This window comes from Aphelocoma coerulescens, chromosome 2 (genome assembly GCF_041296385.1).
Source record: "Aphelocoma coerulescens isolate FSJ_1873_10779 chromosome 2, UR_Acoe_1.0, whole genome shotgun sequence".
Taxonomy (NCBI): Eukaryota; Metazoa; Chordata; class Aves; order Passeriformes; family Corvidae; genus Aphelocoma; species Aphelocoma coerulescens.
In genome coordinates, this window is record NC_091015.1 from 43,119,624 (window position 1) to 43,143,077 (window position 23,454).

The window sequence follows — 23,454 nt, forward strand, 5'->3', positions numbered from 1 at the left end:
GCTAATTTTGAAATATGCTTTAAAGAGTCGGACTGTCTCCAGGAAGAACAAGAGTTACTTGCCAAGTAGGAAATCATGTCAATACTGGCTATTCTTAATCACCATAGTCTCATGTAGTGGAGAAAATGTAGTCATTTCACCAAGTGAACACCACTTCTTACTTTCATACTTCTAAGTATTCTTCCCCCACATGCCCACTGACACTTTTTTGCTACAGCAAACATTATAGGAAGTCAATCTCGGGATTCTGTGTTTTTAGACGTTTGTTGGCTTTTGCTTTTGTTTTGCTTTTTCCCATTTTTAAAATGAAGTAGAATTAGAAAGAAAAACTTTGCATGACCCATGAGAGAGTTTGAATCAACTCAGGCTATCCTGAACTAAATCTTGGGTTAATCTTCCAGGGTTGTGAGTTTGTATCTCATCCTCTAGACAGCAAAAATAAAAAAGCAAACTGGTATTCCATGTATAAAAAGCAGTAATCCCATAACAAGTATTTTCCAAGGAGTGCATTTCAAAAACACAACTAACTGGAACTTTGAACCTCAGTATACCTGATCAAAAAACCCACTATGATGTAAGAGAAGGCAAAATAATCCCAGAACAGCAGCATGTTGATTAACCTAGAACAGGAAAAAGGGTTTTAAATGAAGAATTACTCTGCTTGCACAGTGCTCATTTAGGATGAGAAGACAGCCTGGCAAACATCCTGAAAAAGGGGCACTGCAACTGCACAAAACCTCGCCACCTTTCCCTTCCAAGGAGCCTGCTCCATGGGTCACTGTCCTCCCAGAGGAAAAGTAATCTGAGCTACCTTCACTGAATTCTTCTAAGTGCTTAGGTGAGTGGGAAAATAATGAGCAGCTCTCAGGCTGCTCTTTACCATAACAGCCTGAGACACCAGCAGCCCTTCCATTCCTCCATGGTGGAGGACCCTGGAGGTTTCAGTACTGCCATCAGTCAATAACTGAAAAGCTGAGGCTCTGTTACTTAGAAAAGTACTTTAAAAATGGTTTAATTTCTTAACTGCCTTCAGGTTTTAGGTTATACAGGGCTGGTAGGCAAGATTTTTAAAGATATATATTGTGGTTGAAAAACTTTTGAAGTTCTGCAAAAAATCCGCTTATATATTGAACTATTATCAGATAGAACTTTTTTTCAATCAAAAGTGAAATCTTTCTCCAGTCACTTGTGAGAAGTACAACAAAACAGAAAACTAAGCCAAGATAAATTATCTTGTTTTGCATGAGATTTAGCTAAAACACAAAAAGCTAAAACCTCATTCCCTAAGTATTTGAGCAGTGAGCTGAAGGGCTGTTTGTGCCCTATGCAGAAGTGATTAAAAATTTAGTTAAATTTTAATTCAACTGTTTTTCCAAAACAGGTGTTATGATAGTGTCATATCCAATGAAGCAAAACAGAGTGCATCCATAAGCATGCCATTTTGGTAGAATATATATTGTGCAAACCAAGATCAGTTGTACCTGAAAAATAACCACACTTACCTATTAATGTAACTTAGAGCAACATAGGTTGGCTGCTGAAGTTCTTGTTTCTCTAATACACGTGGGTCTGTATCTGGAATAAAAAAAATACATGCACGGAATTAAGCTTTCTGTTTTACACTGAAATTAGGGGACTGAATGCTGCAAAGTAACATAAGTGGACACAAGAGATACAAAATAGCTCAACCCAGCTGATCCACAGAGTACACTTAGCAAAGCTCAACCACTTGCTCATTCATTCATTCATAAACACAGTATTGCATTACTTTACACAAGAATTTGAAACATCAACAGTGATGTAATTTCCAACTGTCACACAAGCTTTCACAATCCCCCTCGTAAATATTAGTTTTCACTGCTTTCCATGATTTATAGTGTTAAATGGATCAAGCTTTCTTCTTTTTTAATGTAGCTATTTCTAAATACGGTTGACACATTTTAAGATGTTCCAAGAGTGATTAGATCTCTTCTGGGCCTTGAGACTTCTCTTCTGCATCTCTGAGTTTTGTTCTCTCCCTTCTCTACATCTTATTTTCTGAAGCTCTGAATCAGAAAAGTCATACAAAAATGCTCTTGAAGCAAAATGCTTGCCAAGTAGAGCATTGCCCACCAAAAGCCCTGAAGCATACACATCCAAATTCCCTCAAGTGCTAACTTTCTCACTCAAATGAAAAAATATGGTTTCAATCATTGTTTCCATTGTCCTTTGCAGTTAAGTTGTGCTTTCATCTAACAATGGAGTTTTGGTTTAAATTTCTGAAACCAAAGCCAAGGGAGTATGTCCATAGTTAAGCCAGTTTTCTTATACCAAACACCAGGATTACATTGAAGTTTCAAATACAACTTTGCCCTGCATAGTTGAGAGGCATCTTTAGCAGCTGAGCATAAACAGTCTTCAAAAGTTCCCAATGGAAACCGTGCATCCTGCCTGTGCAGATTACTACGTAGTCATTAACAACATGTTTTATGCATTACTTTAAAAGCAATTCTGAGTGTAACTTCTGCATTTTAAGTATCAAGAATAAAAACTGCCTTTACCAAATGGTTCCCCATAGCACTGATGCTATCCATCTTTTATTTCTGAGAACCATCTACTTTGTGTTTGGCGAAGACGGGAGGGCATGGGGCACTCCAAGCAAACCCCATATTTTGGATTGTTCTTGCTTCCTCCTACAGCTTTAAGCACTGTTAATGTTTTAAAACTCATTATCTTGATAAGCACATTAGTTTGACTTGATCAGTCAAACTTTTGGTGGTTTTTGTGGGGTTTAAAACACGATACAATTATTTTGAAATCTGTCTCTACTGCCGTGCCTTAAGGAAGATTCTGAACTGAACTGAATAGGGACTGTGCTCAAGGCCACAGTCACGCCGCTGCTGAAGCAGACAATGTCTTTATTCAGGGAGATGGGAATCCCCTGCCTGCCTCTCAAAGCTTAGACTGATCCTAATTTTTCTCCTTATATTTGCTAACATGCCTTTATCAATATGTCTGTAAAGAGATAAATAATTCCAAGAAAGTTCGGAGAAGATGGATAAAAGTACAAGTGCCAATCCAACCAGCAACCCCAAGCCTGCTATTCTTAAGATGAACAGATCTTGCTGGTGCCTGGGGAAATTCTGCTGTAATTGCCAGCACATCACACTCCATATGAAGCTAACCAAAGACAGCAAAGCATCAGCTACCCTCCATGCTGTCTAATTCACTTCTGAGGAAGTTAGATTCACACAACACACAAAGATCTTTTACTTGCCTTTGTTTCTATAAACCCACCATCATTTAGCAGGCCAAGCATACAACTACTGTCACGGTGAGCTTTCTGAGATTTACACCTCGGTGGTGCGTGGCCTGCCATGAAACTGTCTTGATCCACAATGTCTCCAGGGCATTAATCCCAGCCAGTACTATCTGAGAACCGCCTCAACCCAAGTTCAAGCATCTGTGGTTAAATGACTATGTCTTTGCTAATCCAGTTCTAAATGGGATTAACCTCCACCTATAAACAACAGTTTCTGTGACTGAAGGAGACAAAATCAGGGCTGGTTTACATCAGAGTGCTGCACATTATCTGTGGGAGAAGACAAGGAAAAGCTCTAATGGAGAGTCCACCACCCTTTTGCAGCTTGCAGCTTGCAGCTCACCATAACACCAGCTGAGGATGAAAATACAAAGACAAAAACCAAAAGCCCCATAACTTTTCCAGGAGTGTGTTATCAAAGCACAGAGCAATTTGCCTGCTGGCACCTGGAGAAAGCAGACTCCTGTCTCTCAGTAGGTGCTGCCTGACACACCAGGAACACAATGCAGATTCTATTCAATCTATCTATCCCTTCCCCCTCCACATACCAGACTTCATGTGTTTTTCAAGTCAATTCTGCTGTATATACCAATTTCACAAAATAATCCAAGCCATGGTAAAAAATCTTGTAAGAATTTAGCACTCAAAATGCTTGACACATTTTTATTCCTCTTGCAACCAGCTGCTGAGTTGCCAGTCATGAGAATGCTGCATTCACTTCTGCACTGCAGCAGGAACTACATAGAACACTGCTGGGTATTATTTCTCTTCCTCAGCTATAATATAAAAAAACCCACAGAAACTTCTTCTGGGGCCACAGCAAGGCCCTCAGAGAGGAGTAGAAAAGAGGAGAAACCAGACCAGCTGTGCCACAGGTGGCAGCAGACATGGGGCCCTGGCACAGTCCTTCCCCAACCGGGGGGGGGGGGGCATGAAGGGCCACACTGGCAGCCCCTCTGCATCCACCTAAAACATGCACGGCTGTGCTATCCAGACACATGCACATTTGGCCCACCACTGCCAGCTTTTTTCTCGCTCTAAAATGCCACCAGTACATTCCTTTCTGCCTCCTTTCCCCCTTCCTCTGCCCAGCCTCAGTCAGGGCATTTCCTCTCTCCTGCCCCTTCCTAACTCCAATTTTTCCTATACATCCTGCACTCCATTGCTCTCTCCTGCTCTCACTGTTATGCTCCCCTCTCAAAATGTCGCAACATAAGAACAAGTTAAAACTTACATGGAGATGTCTATAGCCACTTGTTCAGTCTTGTATCACTCTTGTACCATCTAAACATAGATGCAATTCATTCACTGGACTGCCCTCTTCCCTTCGGCTCCTGCCTGCCCCCTTTATTGTATTTTACTTCCAATTTAGGCAGTCTCTGCTTACATTCCTGATTTTACTTAGCACACTTTTGAGCACAGAGTGAATATACATTAACTACTACACAACCCTCTCAGACTTGATACAAAAAACCCCCAAGAAACAGTAATAAGCATTTTTTTTCTTCCTTTTTTAAGGAATAGCAAGTACAGCTACAGTGAGATCAAGTAGCAGTATTCTCTGATGCTGAATCTTCGAGCCTGGACTTCCAGCACTCTGCTTTTCTCAGGCCTAAGCACATTCATACAGACACTAGGGATGTTTTCTAATACCACACATGCTGCCCCACTGACCAGGATGTTAGGCATCAGCCAACGCTCTCACTTAATCTGACTTGGGAGCAAGGAGGAGGGGAGACAAAAATCTGTTGTCAGTCTCACAAAAATGGTCCTGTATAATGTTACATGTTTAGTCAATGTTTCTTCAAACTCGCATAGACTAGTCAAAGTCAGCCAAAAGTAGCCTAAATAGTTTCCAAACACACACCTATAATGGATTAAACACTCACAGATGACAAATTTTTTCTTGAAAATATTTAAGCAATATAACGTAGGGCTGATCCGAGTTTCCTTTCTTGTAAGGAAAATATCCAGCACACACACAAAAATGACTCCAGAACTTGAGGGGATTGGTTGATTAACATTACTTTAACTAGTTACTCTCACTTCTTGAATTAACAAGGGCTACCCAAGACTCACTACTTCACTGGTTTTGCAGTAACACTTTAAATCTGGTAGAACAAATTGCCACCCGCTGTACATTAGCTGCCTTCATTACTTGTCTCTTCTTATAAATATTAGGTGCCACTGATTTCCTTCCACAGTGGTAAGAATTACTTTCTGTAATGCTGTGAGTGGTTTTTTAGCTATGTCCTCCTCATTTACTATGGTGCTAGATTTTGAAAACCCTCCTTTTTTTTTTTTTTCTTTTTTCTTTTTCTTTAATGAAATTTTATTAAAATAAAATTTTTATCTTATATGAACTACTCCAGAATTTTGTTCTGCATCCCACCACCTCACTATCAAAAGACTGAAGTGTGGATGGCAACATCCATAAGAGAGAGTTACTCAGTCATCTACAGGATTAGACCCCTCCAATTTTCTCACATCCACTACCTGTTTCATACTGGACAACTAGACAAGTAGTATGAGTGTATAATTAAGGCTGAGAGAGCATAAATTGCACTGCATCATCTTTGAACTGGTCACACAAAACCAGGCATTTTCTGTGGAGTATGTTCTAACAAAATAAATCACTGACTACTGAAGCATGCTACGATTACTAAATCACCTCACTACAAAGACACAACTTGCAGCTTGAAAGCACTGCAAAATCCTAACCTGGCAAAGTATTTTAAAGAGAGCAAGTAATAAAAAATGGCATACACATCCTGTATAAACACAATCTTCAATTATATAACTTGGTTCTACATTAATATTTCTGCACAAAATACATGCCACATCTTCACTGTATATAACAGAGCAATATGTTTTTACCCTAAAAGATACAAGAAAGGAAAGTTATCAGAAGCAATTTCACTTTCATAAGAGCCCTGATTTTAAATCACTGTGAAAGATCACTTTTCACCTTACAAAATGCTAACAAATTCCAGTGGCATTATTTTACAACCACAAGCTTTCTCTTACAGGGACCAGGAAAGGTCACTACCACTAGCAATGTGGTGAAGATAGTCTCAGAAGAAGAATAATGACCTGAAGGAGGTAAAAATTATACTGCTCTTTAACATCTTGAATATGAACTGGCCAGTGCTGTTTTTATCTCACCCTACCACCATCTAACAAGCAGAGGTTGAGGTCAAGATTGACAGAAGTCCAGGTGCCTAAAGAAGGACACATGAATCCTGGCTCACAAATGCAGTGACTGGATTGTCAAAAACTTTTGGTAGCTGTAATCCTCCAACAGATTTCACAGACCAGCAACCTGAGCAGCTTCTTTATGGCTGATAATTATCCTTTTATCTTTCTTTGTCATAGGGGGTACTATAATAATTGAGTGTGGGGGCAATTATTAGGGAATAAATGTCAGTCTAACAAACAAGGTCTCTCAGTGAGCTCCAGTGAGCCTCTGGTGAGGTGAGAAGTGCAAGACATTTCACTGATGTTGCAGATATACTTTTTGGAGGGAAGGGTCTAGAGTCCATATCTTAAAAAGACTTAGGTTTGAAAAACATGTCTTCTGTAAGTCACACCAATCTTACACCAAACAGTTACAAGAAAAGCAAAAAAGGCAAATAACCACTTCCCTTGCCAACCCAAGGGTGTTATTTCCATTTCTGTTTAATCTCTAAAAGAGTAACAAAACGCCTTTAATGTTATGAAAATAATGCCCCTGCAAAGGATTTTAAAAGTATAAAAGTACATATTTGTAAGGACCAAGGACTTACAATAGGACCTCTCTCCCAAGTCACTTGGAGATGTTTATGATAATCTCACCTCTTTGTGCAAGATCACACTGGGGTAATCTGCCAACACAGAGGTCCCCCAGACTCAAACCTGACTTTGCCAGAACATCCATACATATGTTCCGCTCGCCCACCAGCAGGTTTGCAGAGTGCCTGTCTTGTATTTCACTTGGCCTTGAAACGGGCTGATATAAGTCAGCTCAGCTAGTTAATTAAAACCTACACTTCCCTTGAAACTAGCTCACTTCACTAATGATGCCAAGGCAAATATTTCTGTTGGCTACCTCAAAAGTCTGCAATTGTTCCTATGTGGATGTAGCTTAAAATGCCAGAAATAGATAAATTCAATGTTACTGGAAATTGCTCCCCATCTAAAACCTCCATGACAAGGAAAACATTATGAATGTCACAGTATCAATTCCAAATGTAGCATTATTTGGGTCTTCTGATAAAAATAAGAAAAAAAAAGAAAAGAAAAAAAAGAAAAAAAAATCACAGACAACTGTGGTTTTATAGATATTAACACAGTGCCTTCATTATATCCTTAATAGAAAAAAAATTCCCATCTTCAAAAAGAAGATTATGCTTTTCACTTAAAAGACAGAACATTGGAGGATAAATACAATTCTGCAAGAGATTTAAATCTAGAATTCATAAACATCTTTAGTATTTAAGCACAAGTTCTTTCCAAGATCAAGGTGTTGACTGCCACAGAGATGGACTTAACCAAAATGTGTGAAACAGATCAGATACCAAACTTCCATATTTCCACAATAAGCTCTCATAGATGACTTAGCTCTCTAAAGAGATGACTAAGAAAGCTACATTCAGGCAAGTACAAACAAGAAAACACTGTACTTATGTCAACTTTCACAGTTTCAGTGAATGCTAGAGGCCCCAGAATACATTTTAGTACAAAATTCTGCCTGCTTGGTCTACCCCAGAGTTGCAAAAATTTCTCAGTTAGCTGCAAACAGTTTATTTCCACCATCAAATTGTACTTAAGTGCATGAAGCCATGAAAAAACAAACCTGTAAAGACACATGTCATATCAGTATTACAAGGAGGTCATGAAACTGCAGCGTTTTTGGACTGCTGGGGGACAGCTCTGTCAGCCTGGCACTCTGCTGCTGCTCAAACCAGGCCTGTGGACTTCCCACACAGCAACTGAGTGATTGCAATTGCTGCATTACAGCAGGAGAATAACATAGTCTGAAGACAAGGTAGAACATGAGAAGTCACAGCCGAAAAGCTGAACTACTGTGGACTTCTCCTCAAGCCTTCAAGCACCGAAAGGTTATCATTAATCTTAATAACTGCAAGTTACATATTACGCATGTAGACAAGTGGTTAGCAAAAGGAAATGTCAAACAGAAGGTTTATTTAAATGGAGACTGCCTCTGTGAAAAAAAACATGAACAAGTATAAATTGGGAATGAACACACAGGCAGCTGGAAGGCAAAGCAGCAGCTGCTGACTTAACACCCTGGATTAGCACACACTGCCGCCTTCATGCTGGTGAACCTCCCAAGGAAGTGAGGCAGTCCTTGTGGAGTTCCCAAGGAAAATGGTTAATTTGTAAAAACTGCCTCTTCCTTGGAAAGACACCATGATCCCAGGGACAGCACTCCAGCATTTTAGCATGACTGAGTGTTAACGAATGCAGAACCTCTAAGATGCAATCAGAGGAAATCACTACAAGAGGGACCATATAAAAAGGGGGGTCAGAGAAATTCAAAGGCAGAAAATAGCTGAAAACTAAAGCACAAAAACGTCCAAGAACACCACAACCAACAGCATTCATTCACCAACTCAGACTAACACAAATGAAATTCCATTTTGCCTCTGAGAGACACAAGAACTCAGAGCTTTGTCATATGATAAAATGGTATCTTGCTGGGTGATAAAATAATATACGGTATTTCAGATAACCTACACAGAAACAAATCTGTGCTTTGATCTTACAGCAGAACAGAATTTTTTATATAATACTGTTCTGGAGCAATATTGTTTCATCCTTGCAAGCTGCCACTATTTAATTCAGACTGTTAACTTTTAAAAGTAATGGCCATCCTTGTCTTGTCCAGCCAAACAGGTTCTGATTACAGCTTCACATGTACTAATTTAATGCACAGTTACTGAAAGTATTTTAGCAACATAACTGAGATGATCACTTGACATTTTCCATTTTTAATTTAAAAATCAAAAAAACAAATAAAGAAACAGAAAGACTTGCAAACCTGAAAAATATCTTCCATTGAAAAAAAAAATTAATATAACCATATACAAGAAATGATTATTTCAGATATGGACAACAGAAAAGAAAGAATGTGTGGAGTCCAGTCAAGGATCCTGAATCTTCAAAATCTTCTAATTTCTGCAATTAAGTTAATTATTGCACAATAGTAAGTGACCACAGTGCTCCTCAGTTGCTGAAAGCAATCTTTGGATCTGTCATGCTGTCTTCAAACAGGCAATTAAAGTGAAAAATGAGTGTGCACATAACTTTCCAGTACCATATATTACATAGAAATAACACAAATAAGAACTGAAGTTCTTAAACCAAATACTTGATCAACTTAGGCATGTCTTTATCTGTTTGTTTGAACATACCTTACTTTGCTACTCTTGAAATCCTTATTACAGACAATCTACTGCCATAAGAAGAGTTTTCCCCTACCATAAATTAATTAAACTTTCCATTTCTCTGTCCTCAAAGTAATTTGCATTAACTGAGGCTGAGTAGTATAAAACATTCTAGCTGTGGGCTTTCCTGGCCCCTTTTAAAGTGGTGCTGACTGGAGATACAGCCCAGCCCATGAGGGCCCTCTCAGACCTCTGGCACACCTGAACAACAGGCTGGCACCCACAGTCTGCAGTTGCCTCTGGCAGAAGGAATGGCACGCAATCAACCTATTTTTAAGTCATCTCCTGCTATGACCTTCTCCTCTAAAAACCCAACCAAATCTCCAGCTGCAGCTACAAGACAGAGAGCTGTGTACAGGGGTATAACCATAACTCTTTCAGAAAATATTACTGTGCACTGTGATTGAAGACACCCTCAATCTCAGTAGCTCGTGTCTCAGCATAAAAAGAGTAATGCTGTAAATCAGCTACTTAATTTCTATTCAAACAGAACATAATTGCTGGTAACTGGCTGAAAAGCAACAAATGCCAATAAGACGTCTTTGTGATCTTTCAGATGTAATGAACTGCAAGCACACTTCATGTGCCATGATGCTTTTCCACTTACTATGTTAATTAGTTTTTATTTGAAACACACAATTATTGCTGCAACCAAATGCAATCATTAATGCATGTATTTGATAGGCAAAATATTAATGAATCAAATCAACAGGAAATAAGCAGTGCTGGAAAGGTCCCTTAGAGAAGGGAAAAAAACCTCCAAGACTGCTGCAATTTAATTTTACTTTTTAAATACTCAGTTTTTAAGCATTTGAAATGTTAACATCTTGCTTGCAATTTCTAAGTGCAAATATACTTAATGAAGCTTGACATAGAGAAAAATTAGAATGCCATTTTCACAGAAATTAACAATATTTAATTCGAGTCAAATAACCTCATGATATGTACTGGAGAGTAAATAAAAGGTCCATTTGCATTTAACAGTCAAGGACACAAGACATAACATTTATCATTAGTAATCTCTAAAATTATCCCATTTCAGTAATTAAATGAGCATTTTTATTCCTCACCACACTATGATGTCTCTTTCGGCTGAGAGCTTTAAAAATTCATGTACTGTGGAAATGCATTCACCCAGATTGGGGAAAGTCCCCAAAATCAATTAAAAGAAAACTTAATTCATGATTTAAGGATATTATTCCACACCAAAGCAATGATCAAACCACTTTCATGACCTGCAGCACTGCCCCCAAACGCACACACCAGCACAGTGGTCTCTTTAATCACTTCTGTGGGCCCCCACTACGCTTGGTGCTCTCTGCACCAGCGGGAACAGCACGGCTACATAGGAAGAGCCCCCCAACCAGGACACAGCAGGAGCATGAAAAGGACTTCTCTGGCTGGTGGGGTTGTATTGCCTCCCCAGATGACTCCTGATGCCAGCAAAACCCCTCTGCCTGCATGGCTGTGACTCCCTGGAGGTGACCTGGTACAGGGCTGCCTACTGGGGGAAAGTGTTTGTCATTCCCTGAGCTATCAGGCTGGAGAGACTGGAGGAAAAGGGGTGGAGGGTGCTTTCCAATGCAAACCCAGCCTTGCATGCAGAATTTCTAGGTATTCAGTCAAAAACCTCCATTTCCAGCATTCACATATTTCTCCCCTCTCTAAGGTCATACACATCATTACCCAGTACACCTGGAAGCGACAAAAAAAAAAAAAAAAAAACAACAAAAAAAAACGAATGAGGAGCATTCATCCTGCACTTACTATTTTGCCAAAATTATGAGGAAATAAATTTTTAGAGTTGATAATTGATTGAGGGTTGAATTCTGTGGGTTTCTATGAGAACCCAGGCTTGGTTTGGGCAAATCCATTGGGAAGTTTGGCCTTTTTTGGGCAAAACTTGGTAACTAGTAATAGAAGAATAATCCTTACATAAACCACAAGGCTCTGCTTTTTCAATCTGAGCTGAGTACATGCTTAAGACTGTATTTTAGGATAAACAGTTTAGCATAAAGGAAGCAGTTATTTCAAAACAGCTAGTTTTCCTACTAAGAAAATCGAAAATTTATAGGTTTGTGTTTGGCCTTCACATTAATATTACTCAAATACTCAAACCCTTGTTCTCATCTAGTTTTAATAATGAAAACCTGGCTAAACATCCAAAAATAAATAAAACCTAGTATTACTTTAAATAAAACTTAAAAAAATACATATCTCGACAGTTCTGATGCTTGAGGGTTTTATTTCCCAAAGTAGTAATGATCTCCAGGAGTTAAAATAATATGATTATATCCCAACTCCATGACCAGCTAAACCACAACTGAACTGCAGTGGCACGTATTTCATTTGCAATGTCAGAGGATCTCCGTTTCAGACTATCAACACAGCACTAAATTTCCAAGTGTCACTGGAAACAGGCCACCTCTAATTTTGGTTAGAAACACTAAAATGAACTGCTACAAGCAGCATAGCTAGTATTTTGTCAGTTCAACCTCTTCATCTTTACCAGGAATGAAAAAGGAAAGCTTTTTACTCTCAGTTACATACTGTGTCTTCACTCCTCTGCAAATAGTGGTTCAGGGATTTTTTTGGTTTATTTTAAGGGAGGACTGTATGAGAAGGAAACAAAATATATTTTTCCTGTGAGTCACTAAAATTACTATAAGCAGGTTATCTTCTGGGCTACTACTTTGCAATCTTGTAAGAGACAGGATTCCTCATCTTCACTTTCTGCAGATAAGAAAAGGAAGTGCATAAAATCAAGCTATTTCTTGTAAGGAAGAAGGAAATGGCATAATTACCTAGCGCTACTCAAAAGAAGCTCCAGAGGACAGCAATCATGCCAGGTGGAGCACGGACGGGAACCAGATGTGATAGAACGCCAGGTGCTCACATAACCTTTATTTCCTGAAATGTTTTTTTCCAAAATTCATTCGGACATACTGTGTCTTACACAATTTTATTATTTTATTTCACTGGGAATAATTTCACTACCAATATGCCTCATCCAAGACTACGAACAAGTCCAGATTTTTCACCAGACCTACACATGAAACATCCAGCAACAAGCCTATCCTGCAGGTAGAAACACACAAAATCACATATCACGTATCAATATATTTCCCGAAGGGAGTGAGGGTGTGGTGCAGGGGTGTTCCTCTCTCTAACAGGAAAATATCAGCACTGAAAATAGTGCAAAAATGTGAACTTAATACTCTGAGAGAAATCTATTTCTCTGCAAACAAACTGCCAGTAAACTTAAATAAAATAATTATCCCCAAACAGCACCTTTTGGAAACCTAAGACTCAATTACTGGGATAACAGGGACTGGCATCTGAGAAAATTTTTAAGTGCCGTTAACCATCAACCTTGAGCAACAAGACTATTTTGTTTGCCCTTAAGTATTAACGGTGGAGCAGAACCTCTGCAGTTTTGTACCTTTGATATCTGATTTTGAAAGAGAATTTCAAATTGTCTTGACAACTAAATAGGTGAAATAGATTATTTCATACACTGAAGTTAGTGAATTGGTTCCAGTATCTCCAGCCACTGGGAAGCCAAGTGTAGCAAGGGGTTTGGTGCCCTCCACTGAATGACATCTGGCTATCTCAGTCCAGCTCTTAAGACAGGATTTTGCAGAGCAGGGAATGGGTGAAGCCTCACAGCTCCACTGAAAATGGATCCTGCCATGTGCTCTCTCACCTGAATGGTCTGAACCCATACAGCCCAAAGATAAAGCTGAAGTTTTACCCTCACGCAACCACTCATGAACTGAAGCTTGCAGAGGGATGAGGGAAGGTATTTTCTGTCCTGGGAGATGCTGTGCAAGTTTATTGGTAAGAAAACTTCCAAGTTTTCAGTGCATTTTCTACCACTGAGGGTGGATGCCACAGCCTCAGCCTGCCTCTACTTCCCTGATGGTGTTTCACCTCCCCTGACTGGAGGGGTTTTGAGCCACTTCTCACTGTCTGTGTTCTCCTCACAAGGCACTGGTGGCAGCCACGGTGTTCCCCCATCATTTCTGGTAGGCTCATAGCCCCTCGGGTGCTCTGCACCTGAGGTGATGGAAAGGGTGTGTCATAGGTTAGCAAGCATAGTCCCGGAAGGGATGTCCTTGCTAAGGGGTGCTTACAGCTTCCTCTGGGACCTGACAGAACCTTTCAGCTGGCCTGTTTGAATATGGACAATTCTTTAAGCCACTTAAAATTGTGACCACCTCTGTGATCCACACTTAAGAACAAACAAACTCCCCCCCCAAGCTCTCTCTCGTTTCCGGCGCTGGGACAGGTGGCTGCGGGGCCGGAGCGGGGGCCAGCGGGCCAGGCCAGGCCCTGCTTGGGCCAGGCCGGGCCGGGCCATGGCCATCCTGGAGTCGATAGACCTGTTCCAGCCGTGGAACCACCCCCCCACCCCCCCACTGCCTTGCCGTGGGCAGCCGGAGCAGCTCGGCTCTCCCCCCTCTCCACTGCAATAAGAAAAATTCAACATTCCAGCTGCAAAGCTGCAAGGCCGAGGTGAGATTAACCCTTTTATTGCTGTGAAGAGCTGAAAACCTGAGGGAAGAGAGAGAGGAGATGCTTAAAGCTGAAATTGTGTTGTGAAGCTATGATATATCAGAGTATCCCATTGTAATTTCATGAAGATATGGGGGGTGGAGTGTTCAACTCTTAAGCAAAAGCACCTGCGCTGAGATAGGCAGATGCTGCCGCAGCTGTAATTTCATGAGAAGTTTGGACAGGGAGAGATGGACCAGATGAGGACTTTTGCTCCAAATGGGAAAGGAGAAAACCTCAGTTCCTAGAGATGCTCCCAGAGATAGTCCTAACAATGAAGATGAGGAAGACTCTTTGCTCCCAGGGAAGGAGAAGGGCCTCTGTTTTTCTGTTTCTGAACGGCTCAACCTTAAAATTGTACCCCAAAAACTTTCAAGAGTGGACCCTCGAAAGCAGTTGCGGGAAAAGCTGCAAGTCGGGGGAAGGGACTCACATCGCAAGCAGAGAGACTCCCCTTGCTAAATGGACTGAACAATATTTGGAAGTGGGTGGCTGTCTTGGTGTGATACTGTTTTCATAGCACGAGCAAGAAGAGACTTCTCTTTCTAAATGGACTGAACAAGGTTATTATGGAAGTGGTAAACAGACTGAACATCTTAAGGGTTGTCTTTTTACATTGTCAGTGGGAGAAGGGAGGAAGGTGGGGGGAGGAGGAGAGTTCTGAAGGTGGTATAATTTTTTTTTCCTTCTTTTAGGTCTGTTAATAAACTTCTTTATATTCTTTCAAGTTTGGTGCCTGCTTTGCGTTTCTCCTAATTCTTATCTCACAGAAGATAAACAGTAATGAGTATTTTAGACCAAACCACTACAGGGTGATAGGGAGGCTCTATAACAGCAACAATATCAATAATCTGTTCCGCTCAGGGGAAGCCAGAGCAGTAGGTCAGACCAAGCAACTGAGAGGAAACCAGAGCAGGACACTTGTCATGAAAGGTGGGGCACACACACACCTTTGGCTTCCCTGTTGAACATGTCAGGTTCAATGGCTCACCCTCATAGAAGGGCCATGCAGCAGCCTCAGCCTTTATTGCCACTCAGTACCACTAAAACACCCTTTTGGAACCTACAACATTATCCACCATTTAAATACCAACTGCATCACTCCTCTGTAGCCATTTCTTTACAGTCACTTTTATGGAAGGGCACTGAGAAAGTTTTTTTTATTTCTAGAGCTCTGGTGTAGAGAAAACACAAATCAGATTGGACTGAGCTAAGCCTTAGTGACTGAGAAACAAAACGTAAAGCAAGGGAAAGAATCAAACCAAAAGGTGAATGGTCAGTTTAAAATAGAAAATAAATAAAAATAAACAAAATAAAAAATGGATTTATATAAGCCTAAAAATATTGACATTAAGCAGAAATTTAAGGAAATAGATGAGCTTAATAATCAAAGATGTTCTAAGACCATAGTATGTTTTTACATATTCTAGTTTTACTTTATTATCCCAATCAAAACCATGCAGCATCTAACAAAACAAAGAAATCCTACAACCCCCCCCCCAAACAAGCAATCAAAAAATCCCCAAACCCCAACAACAACAAAAAAAAACCCCCAAAAAGCAACCAAACAAAAAGCCCCCCAAAAACCCAACCGCCCTCCCCAACCCAAAATGAAAAAAATTTCCTGGTGTGAACACATAGGAAATACAGTAAGTTACCAGTTCCTTCAAAATTCTTATGCTGTCTTTGCCCTCACATAGAATTTGAATATAGAATTATTAATCAAATACTCACACCAGTGAATACAAAGCTAGATTACCATAATAATAATAAAGAAAAAAAGTCTTTACAATTATGACAACAGAAAGACTATTCACTATAAAAGCTTACAAAAAATTACACGCCATTCCTTGGCTTCTTTTGCCTGACATTCATGTAAGCTAAACTGTCTGTACTTCCTTAATGTTTGATGTAATAGAAAGCAACAGAAGGGCACTGCACTTTCTGCAGGTGAAAGTGGTGCTCCAGGTTCACACAAGTCAAGCTCAGGCAGGCTTTCTCAGGAGAGAAAGCTCATTTTATGCTCAAGAACATCCAAGGGGATCAAGCAATCTAATGAATGCACTGGTATGTCAGAAATCAGTTTTAATTAAGTAAAGGTAAGCAAAAAGATACGACAGAGAAAATTTCCTACAAGCAGTAAAATTTCTCCTTGCATTGAATTATGTACAAAAAAAATTTATCTGTTCACACATTTTTGCATGTGAGTTTGAAATGTTGTTTATTTCTGTTGTAATAGTGCAGACAAGCAATGCCTCACTCCTAGTTCAGGGCAACTTTGAAAGGTGGTACAATCCTGTTGCAAAACAGTGTTAAGTTTATTGTATTTACAAGTCTGTAGTCATTTGAAAAATGGATTATTCAGAATTTTCAGAACACCAGTTATTTTGCTATTCTTATGTATTATAAGTAATTAGAATCAGGAAGAACTTAGGTAGGGAGGAAAGGAGGAGAGGACATTCAAGCAAGGCCTTCTCAGATCATGATACCAAAATATCTACTGGATATATGCACACCTTTCAGGGTAACTCAAAGGATGCACATTCTTCTGAACAATCCAGCTGCTAATTTTACAGTTAGCTGCTGACAAAGAAAATTACTTCCTAAAGTGATGGTATAAAATACCTTCTAAATTCTATTATTGTTACTACTAAACAGCAATTAATTAACCATTAAGAGTTGATAGCACTACCCATTATTACAGCAATAAATCTTAATATGATTTTTATTCTGTACTGTTCCTCCTCTGATCAACAACCAAGTATGAAACAAAAAGCACAACATACATTTACCAAAATTAAGGGATATGATACAAGGGAGACAGTAGATAAAGGTTCTGATGCTGAATTTAAGGACAATTTAAACTCTGATTAGTTTGTCTCAATATTTATTCAGCTATGCTGTTACTTACACAGTTGGGAGTTATTTTTAAACACAGTTTTTAAAAATTCTCTAAAGAACATTAAATAATTTGGCCCCAAAAGACTATCAGTCTATAGAAAAAAATTTTAACTTTAAAAAACCCCATATTTCAGTAATGACTGTATAAGTGAAATTGCACATAACATCAGAAAAATAACATCACCTTTCCAAGTATGTTACTACTTGCAACAGCAGGTGCTTCCTATTTTTAGTCTGTTTCACTCTTTTCAAGAAATGGTTTTAGAAGTTTAACAAAACCCTTTAAAACATTTCCATTGAAGGCTTGTTTAAAAAGTTGTGGCCTGTTAAAGGGTATTTGTTCAGAAGAAGAGTTTCTTTGGTTTGCTGTTTCTAAGCAAACTAATAAAAGAACCCAAGTGGCAACAAAATACTTCTCCAGGTTCAACAGACACCTGCATACTACCATCAGGACAATATAACTGCATTCCTGCCAGGATTTGTTCACAATATTTAACTAAAATTGCTTTGAACTCTTTTTATATTCAGGACTAACATGGTGTGCAAGTATGGTGGTTGGATTACAAGAGAAATTAAGACCACCAGCAATAACGGTCCCCTCCTCCAAAGCATTTTCCCTGTCTCTCCAGTAAGTATTTTCTATTCCCTGCTCCTGTCTCTATTACAGCTATGTGAATTATCTCCCTCTCCATTCAGTTTGGATTTCAGCAAGGTCTAATATTCATTCCTTAATGCAGTGTCAGTGTGCTCACCCCTTGCTCTACAGAGTGGTGTTGATTTGCAGTGAGAAGCAGAGAAATGCCTTGTAACTCCTCCATAATTTATTCTAGCTCTGAAGTTTTCCACTGCAGTCAGAAGACTACCTAATAGCCTAGTCAAAATGAAGACAAACATCTTCTATGACAGAAAACTGTGGGGAAGGTGGCATGAATTAAAGAGTATGAAAATAAACACCTTAAACAAACCACCTCAGCGGGAGACCGAGATTGTCTGGCAATGAACTGCAGACAAGATGCTTAGAAAAGCCCCATAACAAAGAAAAAGCTGCATATTGTTCAAGGGTTCCCATGTCAGCACCACCCCTGAAGCCAGAAACATCAATAACTGCTCTTTTGTTTTTATTCTCTCTGGGGAGGAGAAGAGTTGAAATCAAAACAAACAAATAAAAGTATATAAAGATGATTTCTTTCATTGCTAGTTGAAATTTGCTCATGCCAAGTGCTAATGTACAATCCTGGGGTTGAAAGTTTCTTGTTTTTATTCTGAAAGGGGCAATGGAGTCCTACAATTTGGTTGAATTGTAAAAAGCTTAAGACACTTCTTCCCAGAGGCTGTCCACTGCATCAGCTCAGCAGCCAAGCTCACCAGTTTGATGAGGTAATTGCTTACATCGTTTCCTAACTAGATTTACCTTTTTCTTCCTTACACACTTGGAAAAAACTTTAATAAATTGATTATCAATGAAATGTACCAGACTGACAGCTGTCAAAAATGCTCTCTGCATTGCCTTGATAAGCAGAAATTTACTATGAGGAGTCAGAATGTAAGTTTTTCTACTGTTGTATCCCTGAGGTAAAGACTGATTCCCAGTGTGAAAGTACGGACGTATTGTTCCAATACAGGATGAGACCCAAGTACTCTGACAACCCTTTGCAATCTGACTTCAATGGAAAGAAATCCAGTGGACTGTGGAAGGAAGGCACAGGAAGGTACAACATGCTCTGAGATCCATCAGTATAAATGATTAGTGGACCAGGACAGGGATGGATGCAGGAGGCAGACTGCCCTACAGTCATGCTGCAGCCTGAGGTAGTGTCTGCTGGAAACACAATAGTCCATTCTCCATGTCCATGCAATAAATGGCCTTCTCTCTGCAGCTACCAGTTAAGATTATAAATCAGTATGTTTTGCAATATTAAAAGCCACTCCAGCTGCAAAGGAACCAAGATCATAAATTCTTTTCAATGCACTTTTGAACAGCTTCAGACAGTAGCGAGGCTTTCCTGGGAACACTAGACAACTGTAAAATAGCTGCTTCAAATTTAGGTTCTTTTATAGAAGATGGGAAAGACCCGTATGAACTAATTAATTAACAGATCAAGCCACCAAGACCCACGAGGAAAAATTCAGCTCTTAACAATAGGTTTTAACTGTTTCTTGAACCCCACATGGTGTTTTTGAATTAAGTCAAAAATCTGAGTCGAAGAACATCTCCAGACCTCATCTCCCTGTTGCTATTAATGCATGACAAGTTAACAGTGGGGTTAGAGCTTGAGGTATTTGTCAAAAGCAAGAGCATGCTAACTAGAGGTCTGGGGAACCCACACACTAGCTCTTTCTCAAACAGGCATGAGAAAAGGTCTTTGCTAATCAGTTTTTTCTCTCATATAAAATCAATGGCTCCTCATCTCCAGCTGATCACTTAATTTACCAAAAAGGAAATCAGACTATTTTTTCTGTTACTCAACACCAGCTATAGTTCCCCTCATGTGTTGCCCATGCAAATTACCTCTCTGCTATTCATCAGACCTGGTTATTTGAGGGCAGGTTTGGGAAAGGGGAAGGAAGCATTGTAGTATCTCCCATGACCAGTAAAGGAACTTCAGGATTCTCTGGCAAACAATGATCAGTCGCTGCTCAGTGGTTTCACTGAGACTTGCTTGTGCTCTGCACGTGAGAGGAAGAGTAGGCTATGAAATCTGAATGGATGCCATCAGCAAAAACCCACCATCCTTTAAATCCAGTTTGGTCCAATGTGAACAAAGAAGGGAGCCTACCAGCTAGCACATCATCTGGAATGGTGGACATGGAGACAGTTACAAGCTATGCCATGTTTCTGCAAGACAGGACCCTTGAAGAAGTCAAGCAAGGCCAGGAGTCGGACTGGATGATCCTGATGGGTCCCTTCCAACTCAGCATATTCTATGATTCTATCCTTTTCTGCTTCTTACAGCAAGTCTGGACACAGTCCTGGTTTCCAGCACAAGCAACGTGTCCTAGGTCTTGTTTTCTGTCCAGGTATAAAAGGATCAGCTTCTTTCCTCCACGTTTAGAGCCAATATGAAAAAGAACTGTCACAAAGCAACTTGAAAAAGCATTGCATAGTAAGTATTTTTAGCCCACTATCAGTAACAGTAAAGCTTATCTTAAAGAAAATTATTAAGTACCAAAGTTAATTTTGGTCCCAGTTTTAAATAAGAGAGTGAATATTCTACACTGGCTAGGATCAAAGACCTCAAGGTCAATTTCCAGCTCAGTCACAGACTGCTTAACAGTCCTGACACTAATTTCTTTGCTCAATTCACATTATTTTTACTTTTTTGCACTTCAAACCTTCTTCTTCTTGCTGCACATAAAATTAAAGAAGATTCCTTAGGCTACATTGTATTTGCTGGTGCAAGTATCTACAGATAGTGAGATGTGAACATAATTGTACTTCAAAACCTTCTCATAGACACATTTTTTCTTCTCCATAGTTTCAACAGAAACAAAGTGCCATTTGCCGTCATTATTACCAGTAGCTGCAATGAGGTCTCCCTGGAGCTTTCTCTTCTCCAGGCTGAGAGAAGGGCTGTGCCATTGGCTTCATGTCATCTGCAAACTTGCTGAGTGTGCTTGATCACACTCTCTGTCACTGATATATTAAAGTGCACCAGCTCTAGGACAGAGCCCTGAGGGACACCACCCATCAGCAGCCTCAAACTGTACAGAGACATTGACCAAGCTCTCTGGCTGCATCAGTGTGCCAAATAAACTAAAGACTCAGGCTGTAAGGTATACAACACTGAGGAGAAAACACAAGAGAATGTATGTAACTCTAGTCACTGAATGAATCCAAATATTCAATCACTCACAAAAGTGCTTGGAGCCACTAAAACAGAGTAATCGGGGTGGGTGGAGAGGATGACACCCAAAACCACCACTACCACCCTGAAAATAAGAAAGAAGCACTCAGTTTGAGTCCACTGTCATATTCCTGGCAAAATGTCTGCTGAAACACTGCAGAGAATTTTATGGGCCTGGAGGAGACACTGAAGAAATACAAACATATCAATGAATACCAGCAGTGAGAGATAAACAGTTTCAAATGCTTCGTAGAACTAGAATCACTTTGCAGCCAGATTCACTGCCAAGATGAAGACTTGGAAGGCTTCTGTCAGACTATTTCCAATTACAGTGTTTTATGAAAACACAGGGGATACAGTACGCCTTGATGAGAAAAACCAGTGTATATATAGGCTCATCATCCTCAAGCAGAAAGCACTGAGGTAAGTACTAGTTGTTATGGATACGTCTGCATAAGTAATGGGTGTTACTGCATCTAACCTTAGGGTTTCATTTATTTTATATTGGAGGGTGTGGGTGTGTGTAGAGAGATTTATAGTTTGTTATAAACACTCATCTGCCACAAAATCCTAAAGTGTTCTTACACTGACTGAAAAAAATACCTTCAAGCAATGAGTTTAATGTAAATTCAGGGGAATCAAGTATCTTTAGAAGACTTTGAAAAATGCACTGCTGATTGTTCTTTTAATCAGCTTGTGTATTGCTCAGAAATTCTTTTCTAAACAATGCTTCTTACTGAGTATGCACAATTAAATGTGAATAGATTTCATGACACAACAGATATACAAATCATTTGTGTGTTCCTTGTGTCAACTGACCTCTCAGTCTAAGAGCTGTTTTTCTGATGACTGATGCTATAGTGGGGGGCAAAAAACCCCACCCAACCATCTTTGATGACCTTACAGTTACTACATGAGGCACACACAGGGTAGAAATACCATCATACTCTATATACCTTTTTCTTTGTATGCATAGAAGACAGAAAGATTCTAAGGACCAGAAAAATCAACTATCAGACAGAATTCTAAATCAGTTTTGGCACTTATACCTAGTAATACAAAATGAACATTTGAAACCAGGTTTTGAGTTTTTTGTTTGTGTTGGGATTTTAAAAATAAATTTTAATTTCAGTTAGAAAACACAGTATTACTAATTAGAGATAGTCTGTGTTCTAAGCCCTTCTGTAGGTAAACCTAACAGAAAGTCAGTTCATCTGTTTTGTATTTTTAAATGAAAAATTCTTTCTTTCTTTGTCCTAATTAGGTACTACTAATAAAAACAAATAATTGTACATATGTACACACACACACACAGATATATACACACCCCAGTTTGATAGATCTGGAAATCAGTCAAACAAAAAATCAGTCCTAAATTCTTCAGCCAACTTCACAAGTTGCACCTATCAAGACTGCAAAGAGTTTGGAAGCTGTGAGCCTACAAATCTCCTAGACCATGACTTGAAAAGCAGTATACTAAATTCAAACCTTGGCCTGTTTCCTTGGACCTCTGTTCTCCTTTAAACCCCGTCTTGGAAAGCTTTGCCTCCTCTCCTTCTCTCCTCACCTGTCAGCAGTCCCTAAAGGCAGTTTGTGCTCACTCTCATTTTTGGTCAGAGAAACAAGAAAGCTTTCAGGTCTCCCTTCCAAGAGACTTCAGCAGCCTACCAAAAGAGTTGCAAGGAAGTCATCTTTCAAACTCCTTAACAAACAGCCTCTGACAAATTCAAAGAACTCTTAGAAACTTTTGCTTCTTTACAGTCTCATTACAAACATCTACTATGCTAAAATAATGAACAATTTCCAGAGACTGTAACCTTGCCACATCTGAACAGTTTTCACTAAAAAGAATCCACTTTCCCCTCTCTTAAGTTCTAAAACTTGCTCCAAAACAGAGATGTGGATCATCTGAATGAAGTGGGTATCATTTCTTTAGGCTATCTTTTCACTAGAGAAACACAGTTTTTCACAATTTTCTTTAAAAACCACATGAAACTTTTTATTAAAAATCACAAAGAATGTGTCCAAAAGCTGACACTGAGCACATAAAATGCCACTCCAAATTGGTTTAGATGTGGAAAGGATATAATTAAAAACACTTTTGAAATAGAAAGTGGTAGTTCATTGACAGGTCTTACCACAATTTCTTTACAGATTTGGTAGTTTCCTGGTTTAAGCTGTCAGCTGAACAGGTACAGAAGAAGGAACTATCATGAACAAAAAGCCTTAATGACAAAACAAGAGCATCTTGACAACATAAACACAGAAGGAGATACTATCTAGCATAACCTTTCTTTCTTCTGCTCTTCTAAGCATTTCTTTAACCCCTTTCCTTTACTTTGAAACAAGAGTGGAGAGAAAATCTGCCAGGAAACTTTGCATCTTATCTATTTAATCAATG

The 23,454-nt window shown here is 39.4% G+C and overlaps 1 protein-coding gene across 2 annotated transcripts in view; it reads right to left on the reverse strand.

The window, feature by feature from the left end:
* Positions 1-23,454, reverse strand: part of JAZF1 (JAZF zinc finger 1) — a 189,618-nt gene that overhangs the window by 83,501 nt on the left and 82,663 nt on the right. For both annotated transcript variants that reach the window (XM_069007191.1, XM_069007192.1), the window contains one exon: positions 1,503-1,575. In XM_069007191.1, the coding sequence (XP_068863292.1) occupies positions 1,503-1,575 (73 nt within the window). The remainder of the gene's footprint in view (positions 1-1,502; positions 1,576-23,454) is intronic.